This window comes from Podarcis bocagei, assembly GCF_964188305.1.
Source record: "Podarcis bocagei genome assembly, chromosome: 5".
NCBI classification, from domain to species: Eukaryota; Metazoa; Chordata; class Lepidosauria; order Squamata; family Lacertidae; genus Podarcis; species Podarcis bocagei.
This window is the reverse complement of record NC_138129.1, coordinates 95,652,037-95,669,915: the sequence shown is the minus strand read 5'-3', so window position 1 is coordinate 95,669,915 and position 17,879 is coordinate 95,652,037. Positions and strand designations below refer to the sequence as shown.

General features: G+C 40.7%; 1 protein-coding gene across 1 annotated transcript in view; it reads right to left on the bottom strand.

The window, feature by feature from the left end:
• Positions 1-17,879, bottom strand: part of ACBD6 (acyl-CoA binding domain containing 6) — a 95,388-nt gene that overhangs the window by 53,550 nt on the left and 23,959 nt on the right. The window contains exons 4-5 of the mRNA XM_081194516.1: positions 16,458-16,540; positions 2,190-2,295 (exon numbers count right to left, since the gene is read on the bottom strand). Coding sequence (XP_081050642.1) covers positions 2,190-2,295; positions 16,458-16,540 — 189 coding nt within the window. The remainder of the gene's footprint in view (positions 1-2,189; positions 2,296-16,457; positions 16,541-17,879) is intronic.

Sequence of the window (17,879 nt, the reverse complement as noted above, 5' to 3'; positions counted from 1 at the left end):
AGAGCTGAACAATGTACTGTAGAAACACACAGATGTTTCAGTTCACTTCATCGAGGATGAGTTTCTAGCCTTGAATTTTAAACTCCCTCCCCTGCTTTCATCAAATTAATTCATATGAGTTCCTGATTAATAATAAAAAGCCATGCCATCAGCATTCAGAACCCCAGCCGGGAATGTCATGGCTCAAAGGGCAGAAATCTGCTTAGAGCTACAAGAGAACCCAACTGAATTTGTGGCGTCTCAGTCTATGAATGCGTAAGCACTTCATCTGTTCACTGCAACACAATATGCTGAGAGACTACATGTTACAGGCCAAAAGCAGGACAAATAGTCAGTGGGCAAAGATAGTAACCAGCAAGTCAAACAAGTTTTAGTTTGTCTGACCATTTACGCGCCAGATATTTACTATCTGGGAAACTCTCAAGCCTTTAAAAAGGAGCTTTGCGAGTGTTGGTGCTGAGCTTTAAAGCCTTAAATGGCCTCGGCCCAGTATACGTGAAGGAGCTTCTCCATGCCCATCACTCCACGGCCATCATGGACACTGAGGTCTAGCTCCAGTAATAATGATAATTCTCTTAACACTGCTACTGAGTTATTAGTGCAGACCAAGATACCATACCTCCCCTTCTCCAACCAGTGCAGAGCAAGAGGTAACTTACAGCCATCCTATCTGGTTTTATCTTCGGGTTGGATCAAGACTTTGCTTCCAACAATGGGAAGTACATTTCAGAAGGTTGAGGGACCCGAGGAACGGTGTGGGAAGTGGCATTAGGTGCTGTAGAGGAAGGGGGAAATTGGCAATGGTCACCTTCTCCACTTCCACCAGTAGGATCCTTCCACTGGATGAAAAGCCTTCTGTGTATGGAAGGTAAAGCCTGGACCTAACTCACTAAACAAAATTTATTTTTCTATATGAAGCTGAACCTCAGTATAGAGAAAGCAGAGGGAAAATCCCAGTATGCATAAATTGCACTGTTAAATTTTTACTTCTCATTGTGAAGGCACGGCAAGAAGGAGAATTTCTGGCACTACAAAAAATGCTAGAAACATAATCTGCTTGTTCCTTCTGACAAAGTTACATTGGGTAGAGGGTGGGTGAGTACACATTCAAAGGCATGGCTCACAGAAGCCTGAAGCACTTCAGCACGCCAGACCATAATATAGCACTTTATTGTAAAAATAAGTTTTCAGGGAACATCGCTGACATATATTTTACCCTAAAACTCCTTTAGATGACAAGTGAAAGAGCTGCCCCTCTTTTGGCAAAGGTATAAAGACACTTCACTGGCAATGAATTAGCTGCTGCTCCATCATTTCTAAGGCCCATTTCATATGTCACAATGGCAACACAATTGATGTTGAAGTCAAGAACAATATGGGTACCCCTCCATAAAGCAAGTCATTTGTATGAAGTACACCCCACATAATCCAGACTGATTTTAGCCACACCAGCAAAATCATGTTCACAAATAGCCTATGGTCAAGTGATGTGAATATCTGCTGCACAGACACAGAAGGGCAGCAAAGGGTGTCCAAATACAGTTTAGTTAATAAGAGTGAGTTTTCCATATGTGGAGCTATTGCCAATGAAAAACATTACAGGGTACTCCTATTTACACCACTGCTTTATCAGATATTTCTTGAACCAGAGTACGATTATTCAATTAAGCTCCCATTCTCTTTGCCATCAGTCCAGAGAGGGCTCATCTATAGGGCATGTGGCTTCTTTGGAAAGTTTTTGGGTGCCATTAAGAGGTGGAGTGGGAAGCAGACAGAACAAATCCATAGGGACAATCCACCAAATTTCTTTCCTGTGCCAGCCACATTAAAATTAACTATTCATTTCAATTAGGATTGCACTAGAGAATTTCCCCAGGGCATGTGCCCCATGTTAATTAAGAGGAAGAGGGGTGCCATTTGGGGTTTTGTGTTTTTGTTTTTGCTTTAAACACCAGCCTATCTCTGACCTGCTGTAACTGTTATCACATTCAAAAGTCAAAGTCCAACCATGTGTCAGGTAATTGTTGCTTAGGAGTGGCAGTGTTGGACAATTCTTCCACTAACAGATGTCTGGTCAGACACACTGCAGCAGAGATATAGCAGCTGCAAGGAAGGATTAGAGAAATGAGGAGACATTAATTTGACATACCAGCCTTTAAGACAGATTAATCCCTCCCCTGGCCCAATACCTTCTCATCTTTCGTATTCACATCCACTTTTTTTGATCGGATGGCTTTGGTTACATGGTCAATGTTGTTTTCTCTGCAGTAGTCAAATATGTTCTTATCTTCTTCCCTAAGAAGACATAAGGGAGAGTGAGCAAATGCGTACTGTTACTGAGCAACGCACAGGAACTACACAAATATAAGATGCCCGGCTTTTCCACCAATTCAATCATTTCAGCATTACTGAGTACTGCAGATTTCCAGTGCTTTGAATGCAAACAGCATAATTCAGGTTCGGATACACTCTGCATCACACATAACTAAAACAATATACTGAAAGCTAACCTCCTGCAAGGAATGAAGAAAACCAACACAAGCCAATTTCAGCCTTGAGGAAAAATGTGCACGAATTCATAATAAATTAGTATCTAAAGTTGTCCCTTAATATATCTCTATAAAGCCCCATTTGACATGTACAGACTTTAATATATATTAGTGCACTGGGGCTGACAGTATTTCTTAGCAAAATAAATATGGAATATTCCTTCTGCCATCCATTATTTACACACCAGGGTCTGTTCTCCCTATTTCTGAAGACGCCCCCCCCCCCAAGTTACAAGTCTTGATACAGATAACTTATATAAAGTGGGCTAGTTGGAAAAGGTCACCAACAAAAACTCCAATGGATGTAATCTCAGTATCACCATCCAGTGGTGAGCAGCAAACCAGATTTTCTCAAAAGGATGCTTGAAAGGAAGGCAGAAGGGTTTGGAAAGATAACATGTGGTTTGGTGTTGCGTCTCAACTAACAAACCATCGTTTGCAATTAGCAAATGAACTAGAATCAGAAACCAAAGTTTGGCAGGTACAATAGGCTCTCTCCAACTCCACAAACTGTTGCACTAGGGTGGTTAAAGTGTTTCTGAAGCCAAGTGCTGAGAGGGTAGAAAACAAATAAAGACAAATCTTTGTCTAAACCACAGTTTGCTTGTTGTGCTTTTGTAAGCTCAAATGTTGGTTTGGTTTCTAAACTACTGTTCGCATAAACCAAACTGGCAATGAAACTGAACCAACATTGTTGTGAAACCTATGGCCACATTCAGACAATTATACCTTGGCTTATTAAACTGAGATATGAATAAGGCTTTTGCTATGCACACATTCCTTTTCTGGTAAGCCAGAAAAGTCTCTAATTAACCTAAGCTACCTTGCCTCTTTAAAATAAGGCGACCATAAACAAGTAGAATATATGAATGAATGAAATACAATGATAGAGGTACAATTCAAACTGGAAATGCTGGGTGTGCCCTGTCAAAGTCTTTCATTGCTGTATGATCAGGTTTATCTTGTGGATACACTTTAGCACTCTTAATCTGAATTTCTCCAAGTTGTGAAACACAAAAGTAACTCAAAACACGGAACCAAGACACCGACTTAAAAGCACACCAGGATGTATATCTACCCTTCATGTTTACACAATGAAACATGTTTGAAAACAGTCTAGTCTGGTTCAGAGCAATACACACTTTAGAAAACACATTAAACTAAAAAAAAATTATACCTCAGAACTGAACCTTTCCTGAGTGACTTACAAAGGGGAAAGAAATTCAGTTCTACCAGAAAGATAGCCACAAAACACCCATAACCATCAGTGTTAGTTTTTAAACGATAGGAGCAATGCTACAATTAACATGTTTTCACTCCCCACCCCCATTTTATTGCCTCATTTTCAAATACTCTGGTGCAATTTGATGGTATTTAGCTTGTTTGTCCACAGTAACATAAGCAGAAACTACGAGCTGAAGTCTCAGCAAACGATAAGTTTGCTACAATGGGAGCACTGCCAACTTCAAATTAATCGTGCTGCAAAAAAAGGTTCCAGGTTATAATGGAACTAATCTCACAATTCACGAATTGAAGTATAGCTTACATGCATGCAGGATACTGACAATAACAAACTAATCAAGAGGTCAAATAAGATATAACCACTTTTGTAGTTCAAACACAAAACAATACAATAATTGATGGCTTTTATATCTTGCAAGCAACAATCCCTCCAAGAAACAACGTATGTGCTGAAACAGGTGAGAAAAACCCCCAGAACAAATGGCACATCACTTATGCTGTTTCTTAACTCCTTTAGCTTTATGTGCTTTGTGAATTATGATTCATTCTTCAGAACTCAGGGATTTCTTCTCCTTCCCTTCTGCTAGTGTAGCACTTTTAAAACGAAAGTGCTGATACTGGGCTCCTGCTGCAGAAAAAATGCCAGAACAGACTTCCTCTGACCTACTCCTCACTGTGGATGTGGTCTCTAAAGAATCTTTCTCCTAAGCATATGCACTTTCCTTTTACCTACATTGGGTGCTATATACTACTGCAGGTTGTAAGTGGGGAAATCATATATCTGAAGGCTTTCTTGCTAAAAAAAGAGAGAAAGAAAGGGCTCCCGAAGGAGTCCATTGCACTGTTGAACAGCTCCTACTGTCAGAAAGTTCTTCCTCATGTTTAGTCGGAATCTGCTATCCTGTAACTTGAAGCCATTGGTCCTACCCTCCAGAGCAGGAGAAAACAAGATTGCTCCATCTTCCATGTGACAGCCCTTAAGATATTTCAAGATGGCTATCAGATCTCCTCTCAGTCTCCTCTTTTCCAGGCTAAACATACCCAGCTCCTCATAAAGTTGGTTTATGATCAAATCTTGGTTGCCCTCCTCTGCACATTCCAGCTTGTCAATATCCTTCTTAAATTGTGGCGCCCAGAACAGTATTCCAGGTGTGCTCTGACCAAGGCAGAATAGAGTGATACAATTTCTTCCCTTGATCCGAACACTATGCGTCTACTGATGCAGCCTAGAATAGCATTAACTTTTTTTGCTGCTGCATCACACTACTGACTTATGTTAAGCTTGTGGTCCACTTAGATCCTTTACACATGTACTACTAGTAAGCCAGGTGTCCCCCATCTTATATTTGTGCAGCTGGTTCTTTCTGCCTAAGTGCAAAACCTTACATTTGTCCCTAATGAAATTAATTTTGTTAGTTTGGGCCCAGTTCTCCAATTTGCACACATATAATTGGAACTTAATAAACACTGAATGGTACTAGCACTAAAAAAAACTGGCAGAAGAAGAATCATTAGTGAAAAGAGGAATACAGCACTCCTGGCCGTCTCTTGTTTCTTTGATGATAATTCACTAAAACAATTGAAACTCTGCTTATTTAGAAAAGTTATTTAAGCTTTTTAAAATAGTCTATGCAGTTTGAACTTCTTTGTGAAGGAGAAAAGATGGTTATGCTCGGTTTATCTGGACGAAGCCCTGAAATTTCTTCCCTTTTTTATCTTGCCCCACAAGCAGCTCATATTATCCAGTGAGTCTTTCGAATTTCTACTCTTTTAAAAGAAAAGACTCTGGGATTATTCTGCATCATTGGGAACACTGCACAGAATCTTCCCTGTCTGCCTACCTTTGTGTTGGGTCACCTTTGAAGCTAAACAGAGAGCTGAGAAGGTGGTTATGCTCCATCACTATACCCTCTCTGTTTTTTCTGGACCTGTCTAATTGTTGTGGTAGAAGGAGATTTGGTTGAAGGATCCTACCTTGCCCAGCAAGGCCCATGTGCCACAAACAGGTGGCCTTGCCTTTCTGCTTGGCACTGTGCCACTGAGTGTACTGAAGCTCAATGAAGCAGAGAGAGAGAGAGAGAGAGAGAGATGGGAGCCAAGGCACAGTTGCAACAGTTACTGTTTATGTCAAGGCCTTCTTACCCCCAAGGGACCCATCTTCACATAATCTATAATTATCTCTTCGTTTAATCGCCCCGTCACTTCTGAGGCTCTCCTGGGCACAGGAAGAGGAAAAGCTCATTAAGTGAACCTTTTCTCCTCTCTCCAGCCACCCATAGCTTTTAATTGCTTGGTGTTGTTATTATCTATCAGTGCAACTGGGATCATTTTCATAAGAAAGGGAGGTGGGAGGGAGAGAAGCAGGCACGTGTCCCTGAGGTATGCACTGCAGACAAACCTTTGCTTTCTCAATTATTTATGCCAGCTGAGGTTTTACAAGCTGAATAAATCCATAACTCAAGTTTATTCTGAACAGTCTGGCTCCCCAGGGTGGAGATGTTGCCCACTTGCATGCACACTTCTGTGCTGTCCTCAGAGAATAACTAGGACGTAACAAGACATGTGTCAGCCAATTGCCCATGCATGAAAGAAGTATGCACAAAATTCAAGATTACCAAGCATTTGAAAAGTGATAGCATAACTACCCCCCTCAATGCAACAGGTTTTTTGACTCTTACAACACAAGGGGATGTAGCCTTTGCTAATACTCTAGCGCCTATCCAGTTAAAATGAAAAGTAAAAATCCATTGTGCTTGTCAGAAAGTAAGAATGCAAGTAAACCCCCTGAAGGCTTCTACAAATGGCAAATTCCTTGACAAATTCCTTTGCCACTCTTGCCCCACCCAACCCTATGACCATGGGGATACAGATCTCTCTCCTTCGGGCTACATCTCTGCTGCTGGGGAAGTAACAATTACCAACACTTAAATCACAAATTGTAATTGACAGCAAAATCAAATTTTCTCCCCACTGCTACCAAAAAGTCCTACAATTGATAGTGTGTGTAATATGACTATTCAATTGTCAGGTATACTTATGAGATATCTGTGACATCACCATAGCTGTCAACAGTTTCCCTTTAAGGGAAATTCCCTTATTCCGAATAGGATTCCTTGCAAGAAAAGGGAAAAGTTGACAGCTATGGAAATCACTCACGCCAACCTTTTTTTTCCTTTAAAAAGGAGAGCATTTCCCTGCTCCTCCACATAAGTGCATTCGATATACAAAGGCTTAGTTCAAACATATTGCTAATTGAACGCGCAAATATGCACAGGAGATTGTAGTCTCTTTGCTGCATACTGTTGTGAGTTAAGCCATGTTTTCCATCCACCAGACAAACCATGAGCTGCAATCTATCCCTTTTTTTTTATATATAAAATTTTTATTGGTTTTACAAACTTTTTTAAAGACAAACAAACACTTAAAAAGACAAACATACACATATAATGTCATAACATATTTTCCTAAACCTCTTATCTAGGACTTCCCCATACCCCCCCCCCTTTCTGCATCCCAATGTCCAAAATTTTTAGCAACTCCCAATTGTTACTTTCAATCTCTGTCATCCTAATCCTCTCTGTATTCTAATCTTATATCGCTGTATCCCTTTGTTTCTATAAACCACAACACTTTAGCATTCATTAAGTTTATAATAGTCCTTAAGATAACTTTTAAATTTTCTCCATTCTTCTTCCACCGTCTCTTTTCGTTGGTCGCGGATTCTGCCTGTCATCTCAGCTCCGCGACCATGAGCTGCAATCTATCCCTAAGTAGATTCCTACTGGAGGAAGTGGTCCCAAAATTATTTAGAGCTATAACCAGAAATTTGAATTGTGCTCAGAAACAGGATCAGAATCTAGTAAAACTGTTTTAGCAAATGAGTTGCAATAACCAGTTCTGCTCAAGAGTATGCCTGCAGCATTCTAGAGTAACTGTATTTTCTGAACACTTTTGAGAGGCAACCCCACACAATATGTGTTGCAGTAATCCCACCAAGACCAAACTAAGGCAGGGGTGGGCAGGAGGCAGACTGGGATCTACTGGGTAGATCTCTCAGAAATTTCCAGTTGACTGGCAAGAATTTCTGACTTTCAGTTGTTTATTATCAAAATTACCATATTCCTCCTTAAATTGCATTACTGAAATGAAGAAACCTGATGGGGTTGTTAACCATAAGTGGATTTTTGCATGGAAGGACAGAGAGTTCAGTTCTGATGCTCAAAAACAAATCCCTCAATTCAAAATTTTTCAATGTTACGCCCTTGGCTCCAGCGGTTCTACTGAAAAACACAGGTTGATCCTGCAAGCATGAAAGTTACCCACCCCATAACTGAGGCATGTGTAACTATGGTCAGAATTGGTGCTTACATATCTGAGCCAAGCCACTGCCAAGAAAAAAGCTGTATATTCTTGACAAAATCATGGAATATGTCTTAGTTCCGCACACTTAACCATCAGTTGAAGTTTTATAGCACAATCCTAAACAGGTACACTCAGAAGTCTCACTGAGTTCAGTGGAACTTACTCCCAAGTAGCCATGTATAGAATTGCAAGCTTCAATCATTAGGTTGCTTCTGGAATCTGTTAGTTTTAGGGGAAGTTTACAACTGTATGGAAAAAGCCGCTCTTTAAAATTCTGCAGGCCTTTGCGCCTGACCACACGCAGTGACCTCTGGTATTTTCTGCCAAAACAGTTCATTTGTCTCTCAGATCAACTAATCAATTCCAGAGCCATCAATCATTCCAGTTCAGTACTAGTCTAGCTCAGAGTTGGCCAGATGGCTGCCTCTGTTAATGGGATTAATAAAATTCTGATAGATTACATGGCATCAGACTACAAAATATGATAGGGACTATCAAAAATGCTGGAGAAGATTGTGAGGAGAGGGGAGAGACAATAGCCCATCATTTCGTGGCAGTTTAGTTCCCTGTAGCGTTCCCAAAACAAGGAAGGAGATCATTACAGTTCCCTCTTCATACTGCTGCAAAAAACTATCCTTTACTTTTTAATCTGTTCCTTTAGTACTTCTACCTAAAAGGACCACTTTAAAAAAAATCATTTTTGATCAGTTTTGTTCAAGTTTTCACATTCTACAGTACTAAACATTTCTGAAATTTGCAATATCCAACAAAAACAGTATTTAAAGACACTGCTTAAAAACAGTTGCCACCTAGCTAAAGCACATTGCTATATTTCTGCAGTTTACAAGGGTGTTTAGTCATTAAATGAATACATACAGAGTGAGTGAGGGTGTGTGTGTCTTTTGTATCTGTATGCAGTGCCTGGTGAGCAGACACTGTTGTCACTTGCATTGTTTAGACATAGGTTGCTGTTTTTCAGAAACAGAGAAAGGGTACAGTATATTGAAAAACATCTTATTTTATTTGAAGTTGAGTGGGAAAAACACACACACCAAAAAAATCAGGAGCAGGCAACATATTTAGTATCAATGGTCCGATTAAAGTTCATTATGAGCCAGTAGTCTGCAGGTATTGGCACATTCCTACAAATGGATACTTGGAAGTAACTCCTGTTGAGTTCAATGAGACCTACCTCCAAGTGAAAGTACAGTGGTACCTCGGGTTAGGTACTTGATTCATAGGTACTTGAGTATAGCATCTAGATCAAGGGAAGTAATAGTGCCACTGTATTCTGCTCTGGTCAGACCTCACCTAGAGTACTGTGTCCAGTTCTGGGCACCACAATTCAAGAAGGACACTGACAAACTGGAACGTGTCCAGAGGAGGGCAACCAAAATGGTCAAAGGCCTGGAAACGATGCCTTAGGAGGAACAGCTAAGGGAGCTGGGCATGTTTAGCCTGGAGAAGAGGAGGTTAAGGGGTGATATGATAGCCATGTTCAAATATATAAAAGGATGTCACATAGAGGAGGGAGAAAGGTTGTTTTCTGCTGCTCCAGAGAAGCGGACACGGAGCAATGGATCCAAACTACAAGAAAGAAGATTCCACCTAAACATTAGGAAGAACTTCCTGACAGTAAGAGCTGTTTGACAGTGGAATTTGCTGCCAAGGAGTGTGGTGGAGTCTCCTACTTTGGAGGTCTTTAAGCAGAGGCTTGACAACCATATGTCAGGAGTGCTCTGATGGTGTTTCCTGCTTGGCAGGGGGTTGGACTCGATGGCCCTTGTGGTCTCTTCCAACTCTATGATTCTATTCTATTCTACAAATGGATACTTGGAAGTAACTCCTGTTGAGTTCAATGAGACCTACCTCCAAGTGAAAGTACAGTGGTACCTCGGGTTAGGTACTTGATTCATTCCGGAGGTCCATTCTTAACCTGAAACTGTTCTTAACCTGAAGCACCACTTTAGCTAATGCGGCCTCCTGCTGCCGCTGCACCGCCGGAGAACGATTTCTGTTCTCATCCTGAAGCAAAGTTCTTAACCCGAGGTACTATTTCTGGGTTAGCGGAGTCTGTAACCTGAAGCGTATGTAACCTGAGGTACCACTGTACATAGAACTATAGCCTAATTTCTATAGCAGTTTAGAAGTACACACACACCTGCTTACAGATTATTGGACAGGTGACTTTTCTACAATATCACATAATTCATTCCCTCAGGGCACCAAATCCAGACACCATCACAAAGGCATTTTCAGCAGTTTGCTTGTGTTTCCTTTCATTAAGGTTCAGCAAAATTTAAAATAAGAGGGTAAAATCCAACAGCATCCATTTGCCAGTGGAAACGACACTGCTGGTGGAATGATTTTTCCTTCCCCCCACAGCTCCTGGCATGCCCAAAAGATCTACTCTGGAGCAGATGGGTGGGGGACTGCCTTCATGCAATGGTGGATGTTGCTCAGAGCTTAGCATGCAGGGCCATGGTAGACAGAAGAACTAAGAGTCAGGTGGAACTGAAAAATATTGGGGCTGGGTGAGGAATTAATATCTTCATTAGGCACAGTGCTTTAGTGTTTTCAAAGTGTATGACAGACATAAAAACATTCAGTAGTCCTCACCCCTCCCTTCGGAAATTAGATTAGCCTTGCTACTTCATTGGGGATTTTGCTGGTATGAGATCTGAATGCTGCACATAATCTTTCCATTACACTATGCCAGTTCTCTGACCAGAAAATTAATGGATTTTTGAACTATTTTGATTGGTTATTTAATAGTTAACATTTGATTTGATATAAATATCAAAGTGAGAAGTGCTGAATTCATGCATACTGCAAACCTCAAATATTTTAAAAAAGGTTGGCTCTTGAAAAAACATAGTTCAAAATCTTACAACTAACACAACAAATTTTGGCTTCTCTTTATTCCCAGTATTAATCATTTAATTAAATTAATCATTTAATTAATCATTTAACAGTTTTCTCTCACATGTCTCATCTCTCATGCCAGACCTATCAAGGAAAATAAAAACGGGTAATTTGAAAAAGAACACTGAGTTCTGATTTAAATCAGATATATATTTTTTAAACTATACTGAATTTGTTTTAAAATTACTAAGTTTGAAATGAAGTGTTAATTTAATATAAACACATTAAAACCTACACTTAACCTCTATCAACTTTTAATCTTCAAGCTATCAAAACAAATTAGAAAAATAGTGGGGGAAATACCCACTTTTTGAAGTCATTATAAATGGGGCAAAGGGAGTATTACTGATACTGAGGCTTGGTGCTGAGACCAGAAATTAGCAAGCAACCACCGATGTTTTTGTGGGTGGGGAACTAGTATTTTAGTTTAGTGATTTTGGTTTAAAAATCAGTTTACCTGGGAAGTAGGAATCCAAAAGCTAAAAATGAAAGCAGGGCATTTGGTTTCGAACAGCACCCAGAGGCCTACACAAAAATATCGGGGTAGGAGATGGCATATGATGAAAATACAATACATACAAATAATATATACTTTAAATGGTTTAGAACTAATCCAAATCCTGTTTTTTTATTTTGTTTATAGGATTATGGAGCTAAAACTACTTGAAGCTTAGCATCCAGTAGTGAAAAGGTGGCAAAAGAATAACATGTCAATATGATATGGTTCACATAATTTTTACCTCTGGCTCATGAGCTCAACATCTCAAGGGCTTCATGTGACACTTAACCAGAAAGAAATGAGATAGGAGCTTGAGGGGTGGTATTTTTCAGGTAGCTTACTAAAGTTAAAGTTAAAGAGCATGGGTTATATTATATCCTATAGTGGTTTTGTGGTAACTAAAAGCACTTTGACTTGTACAAGACAGGGCACTTGATCTTCCCCTACTCCCCCTACAATGCTTTGCACTGCCCAAATTGCTCCTGAAGGCTGCATGACTCTCTGGAACAGTGTGATATCGATGATATCATCATCATCATCATCATCATCATCATCCTGCCTTTCACCCAAAGATACCAAGGTGGTTCACAATAGAAAATGGGTGCATATAGGTAGGGGAGATTAGTGTAAACCAGATGGTCTGTCTTGCATGCACAAAAGTGCTTTCTGCTAGTACAAAACCACCATCAGAAACAGCCCCAAAGATTCCTTTCTCACTAAAAGGTATTAGTATTTCAAAGCTAGGAAGATGGCATTTTGTCCCATTTTTACTGCTGTGAATAGTCATTCATCTGTTCTTGCATACAGTTTAGCACTGCATAAAACTGGGAGGCCCACATGGGAGGCAACTGGTTCATCATTCTTGTAACAGACAAAAATGTTTTTGCTTTACTGGGCATTTTGGAACCACCAATGATTGGATGTTTTTCTGATTATGTTTATAAATATTTTTAAGTCTTTTTTTACTGTATTACAGCATTTTGTTTCTGTAAATTATTCCTGTAAATTGCTGTGGGACATTCTGTTGTGGGAAGTGAAGTATAAATTCAAAAACTAACTACCGTATATACTCGAGTATAAGCCAACCCGAATATAAGCCGAGGCACCTAATTTTAGCACAAAAAACTGGGAAAACTTACTGACTCGAGTATAAGCCAGTTCACCACACCACAAACCTGGTGGTGGTGGCAGCGGCGGAGGAGAACAAGCAGCGGTAATGGCTGCTTTCGGGCTGCTCGTTCCTCCTCCGCCGCCGCTGACAGTGGCAAAGGTGGAGGAGGAGGAAGGAGCAGCCCAAAGGGGCTCCTTTTGGGCGCTCATCCCTCCGCTTGGAAGAGCAGGCATAGGAGCCACGGTTGGGAGAGGAACAGCGCAGCTTAGCGCCTCTCCCAACCGCGGCTCCTGTGCCTGCCCTTGGAAGAGGTGGGTGGCAGCGGCGGAACCAGCGGTGAGAAAGGGCTCCTTTTGGGCTGTTCGTCCCTCCGCTGCCGCTACCCACCTTACTCACGTATACGCCGAGGGGGGCTTTTTCAGCAAAAAAAATGTGCTGAAAAAGACGGTTTAGACTCAAGTATATACAGTAACTACAGTAACTAATTTTTACCTTTGGCTTTTCATTGCCTTTTGGACCCACTGTTAACAATTCCTCTGTGGGGCTGTGTAAAGAAAACTAAAAATAACACTTTTGAGGCAATGGGCTCTAATCCATGAAAGCTTATGTCACAATAAATCTAATACTCTCTGTTGTTTTTGTGAGTCAAATATCTTACTCTGGTGGATGCTAAGTTTGCTTCTTGACAAAAGGACAGCCAGATAGATGATCCTGAGTCTTAGCCAATCTTCCCATCTTCTCATTTTGAAGCTACAGTGCCCAAGAATACTGCTGATGGGCCGGCTTACTTAAATGTACAATCATGATCTACAGCTACAGAATAGATAATTGAAAAAAGTCACCTTGTTGTGATCAGACCACTGGGTGATAGAAGTCCAGATGACTGGGCAGTGGGACAAATTAGGAGTGTTCAGAGGACTGTTTCACATGGTACGTGGCTAAGGCCACCTAATTTCAGCCACATCTAAAACCTCTTATGACACATTTGTGAGAAACTTTCCAAAATAATTGCTCTCTAGTCTGCTCTGGGCACTGTAGTTCAAGCTGGAGTTGTTCAATGTGGCCTCTTGCCATATATGCCACTTCAACTTCTTCAGAAGCTGACAGTCAGTTTGAAGTGGATACAACCACATGCAGTTCAGATCATGCCTTCTGTAGCTCACTAAGGCTGCAATCCTAGGAGATGCGGAAAAATCTGAAGGCAGTAAAATTGCTTTGTTCTATACCCGGCCAAGGTCAAGCCTGAATTCCACTGTCCACTTCAGAGATGTGAATTCCTCCCGTTCCATTGACTATTCTTCCACGGCCCAAAGGATTGAAGTCTAAAAGCATTTGATTAAGATTGGTGGAATGTGTTTGTATCGGCAGGGGGGGTATTAAATTCTCTATTATGGAAAGATGGCCTAGATTCTACTATATGTAAGCAGTTGCCTCGAATATACAACACACTCAAGTGAACATATTTTTGCTGTGGATGAACCCTCCTATTACTGCTTAGACTGAGAATCTTCTAGCCTGAAGAAAAATCACCAAGCACATGACTGCAGAAGAACTCCAGTCACCCCAAAATTTCATCCTTCATCCACCCATTTAAATCTGGCTCTCAGTTTTGGCATGCAATGGAGTAGGATCATCTTTATAAAAATATCTGCAGTTGTTCTTCCCTTGTTTTTCAACTTTTATATTACAACTTCAAGAAAGTAAAATATAACAAAGCTCTGGAAATAAAGGGAAAACTCTCATAAAGATATTAATAGTTCCATTCATACTATTACCATTAGAATATATCAGAATGTGGATCAAACACGCCAGATCACCTTCCTTCAATATTCATAGTACCCTCTTCAACAGTTGCCCTTCCCCACAATATCTGCATTTGCTAAAATCATTAAATGCACATTGATCTGTATTTAAAGGGTTGGCTATCAATCCTTGGACTCCACAGAAGTGGTATTGAAATAAGTAAGCCTGAGACACCTGCAAGACGAATCAAACATGAAGCTAATGAATAAGTTTTTTTATTGTAACAATGTTGCAATGGTGTTTCAAGGTTTTTAATAATAATAATAATAATAATAATAATAATAATAAAATAATAATAATAATAATAAAATAATAATAATAATAATAACAACACCACCAACAACAACAACAACAACAAATTTTATTTATATCCCGCCCTCCCCAGCCAAGACCAGGCTCAGGGCAGCTAACAACAATCAAATAAACAATCAAATAATAACACATTCTAAAAATATTTCATTATAAAAATTAGTTAAAATCAAATTGATGGCAACCGATTAAACAAAATTCTGCGCAGGTTGCCAGAGGAGGGAGTCAGGCTGCGCCCTGACCAAAGGCCTGGCGGAACAACTCTGTCTTGCAGGCCCTGCGGAAAGATGTCAGGTCCCGCAGGGCCCTAGTCTCTTGTGACAGAGCATTCCACCAGGTTGGAGCCGCAGCCGAGAAGGCCCTGGCCCATTATTGTGCTATTTCTACCACTACCTGTGAAAAGGTGCTGCACATAATATTTCAATGGTGAATTTTGGAGGTAATTCACATTTAGGAGGATAGAAAAGGGAGTTATTAACCAGCTAAAAAAAATTAGTCAGTTGACTGTGCCGCTATTTTGCCAAAACACATTTGTGTTTTGTGTGCTAGCAACACTGATATTTCTGCAAGAACTCCAGTATGTTTTCACATTGGATGGGGCACTACATTCTGAGATTCCTGCATTGGATTATTTGATTGTTGTTAGCCGCCCTGGAGCCCGGTTTTGGCTGGGGAGGGCGGGATATAAATAAAATTTATTATTATTATTATTATTATTAATTTGATTATTATAGACCTCCCATTTCCTGGCACCCCTTACTTCACCACAACTTTCATATAGCACAGGCATGTCCAAAGTCTGTTTCAGGGGCACAATTTGGCCCACTAGTCGGTTTAATCTGACCCCTGTGGCAGTTTATTTCCTGGGGTAAAATCCTAAAAAAAAACCTCAACAACTTCGGGGTAAAATAAAAAAAAAAGCTCAACAATTTCAATCCTTAAAAAAGCTTACTAGTCCTTTGGTCGGCCCTCATGGCCCTTCACTTCATCAAATCTGGCCCTCTTTGAAAAAGGTTTGGACACCACTGATAAAGCATCAACACAGATTTCTCAGTTTAGTTCCTTTTACATTTTTATTTCTAATGCTGACCTCAATTAGTAACCTTAATTTTTCATTGTAAGTTTTATAATAGGTTACCTTTATTCACTTTGGCCAGCACTATTGATTGTGCATCTTCAACTATAAACTTTAAAACAACAGTTCTGCTAAACGAGATTGCAACACAAACCTCCATGTGTTCAATCCGAAGTAAACCCAACAATATTAGTGGGAATTACTCTCAGCTGGAGCATTAGCTATTAACATTCAGGTGCAAAAAGGCTTTTGAATACAGCTTATAAATGAAAATGGAGTCCCAATGTTAACTTCCTTACAGTACCTATCCAATATTTTCCAGGGAAATAACGTAAAAGGCTTTTGGTAAGTATTGAAAAATTGAACAGTAATTGAAACACAGACACATACACTCACCCTCCCCAAACATTTCACACCAGGGAAAAAATAGTACCTGGCAGCAATACCGACAGCTACTGATTTAAATTATTAGGAGGCCTAGAAAGTTCGTTCCTGCCATTTATTATCTGACTGGAGAGGCACGATCATTTTTGTTGATATTCTAAACAAACACGGAATGAAAATGAAGCCATGAAAATATACCTGATGGTTTCTTCTTGATACAGTGAGCTGACAACTGGGCCTCCAAACCCAGCGTTTCCCTCCTTTCCTTTCTTTTCTGCTATCTGAAAGAACAAACATTAAAATATCAGTTCTCCAACTGTCACACGAAGAACACAAGAACACAGTCACCGTTTCATGAAGAAGGTGGAGAAAGATTGGTAGAAACAGTGATATTCTGTGCATATTCAAATAGAAATTGTTTGAAAACTAAGTGGGAATATTGTTCCCAAACAGAAAACAGTTACTTTGCTACACTCACTTCATCACTTAAGCCAGCAGTGAGATGGGCATCCTCATTGCAATTTTCAGGTGTCTCTTGAATACTGTTTTATGCTGACAAGTTAGTTGTTTAAACTTTTTCAAACTGAGCCAGACATGTTTATCATAATTTTGTATTGTTTTTATGACATTTTATGTTTTATTGCTTATTTTGTTGAACGCTGTTTTAATATTTTACATGAGGGGGCAGCGGACTTCCAGCGAGGCAAAATGGTGGGTGCCACGGTGGCACGTAGCTCCTGATGGCAGCCAGAATCAACTGCGCTGCCTGGTTGGCTCCCAGGCCGCCAGAACTGCCGCCGCCAACACCGCCACCAGAGGAGAACCGGGGGGGGGGGGCTGGTGTGTCAGCCGAGGTAGCCGCCAGGACCCGCCCGCCCCCCCCCGGCAACGACCTTGGCTGAGCTGGGACCGAGAATGGCCCAGCAGACCCAACCCAAAGAAAAAAAAGAAGAAGAAAAAAGGAGCCACGACCTCCCCGGCTTACCATTGTTGCCACTGTCGCCGCTGACGCCAAAGGGAAAGAAGAGGAGAGGTGGGGGAGTACCAGGAGGGCCAGGGAGGCTGCGACAAATCGCGCGGCCAAGCCCAGGCCTGACCCAAGCCTACCTCCCTGGAGGCTAGTGCGCCAAGAGCACACCGGGGACCAGAGGGAGGCCACACGACGGAGGACACCCCAGAAGAGAAGAGAGTGCAGCACACCCACCCACCCTTGCTGGAAAATATATTTTAACAATATTCAAAACCTCCCCCCCCCTTTTTTTTGAGAAGCCCACTGCCGCTACTGCCATCTTTTATTTTTTAAATCTTAATTCCCTTTCCTTAATTTTTAAAAAAATATTTCTTGAAAATACGTCCCCAATTTTTTACCTCGAATTTCTCTCTTAAGAATTAAAATGGCGGCGCCCATAGGAGAGCCCTGAATCAGCACAGGCTACTTCCTAGGATCGCCGCTTCACCCCCATGAGGGGGCAGTGTGCACATTCTTTTAAATAAATAAATAAATAAAAAACAAATGAATGGTGCTTGCTGAAAGCAAAAGAAACAAGTGTTTTAGCCGCATTCCCAAATCAGCTACTTCCAGAAAATCAAGTCACTATATTCCTGCAGTCAGTTCTAATG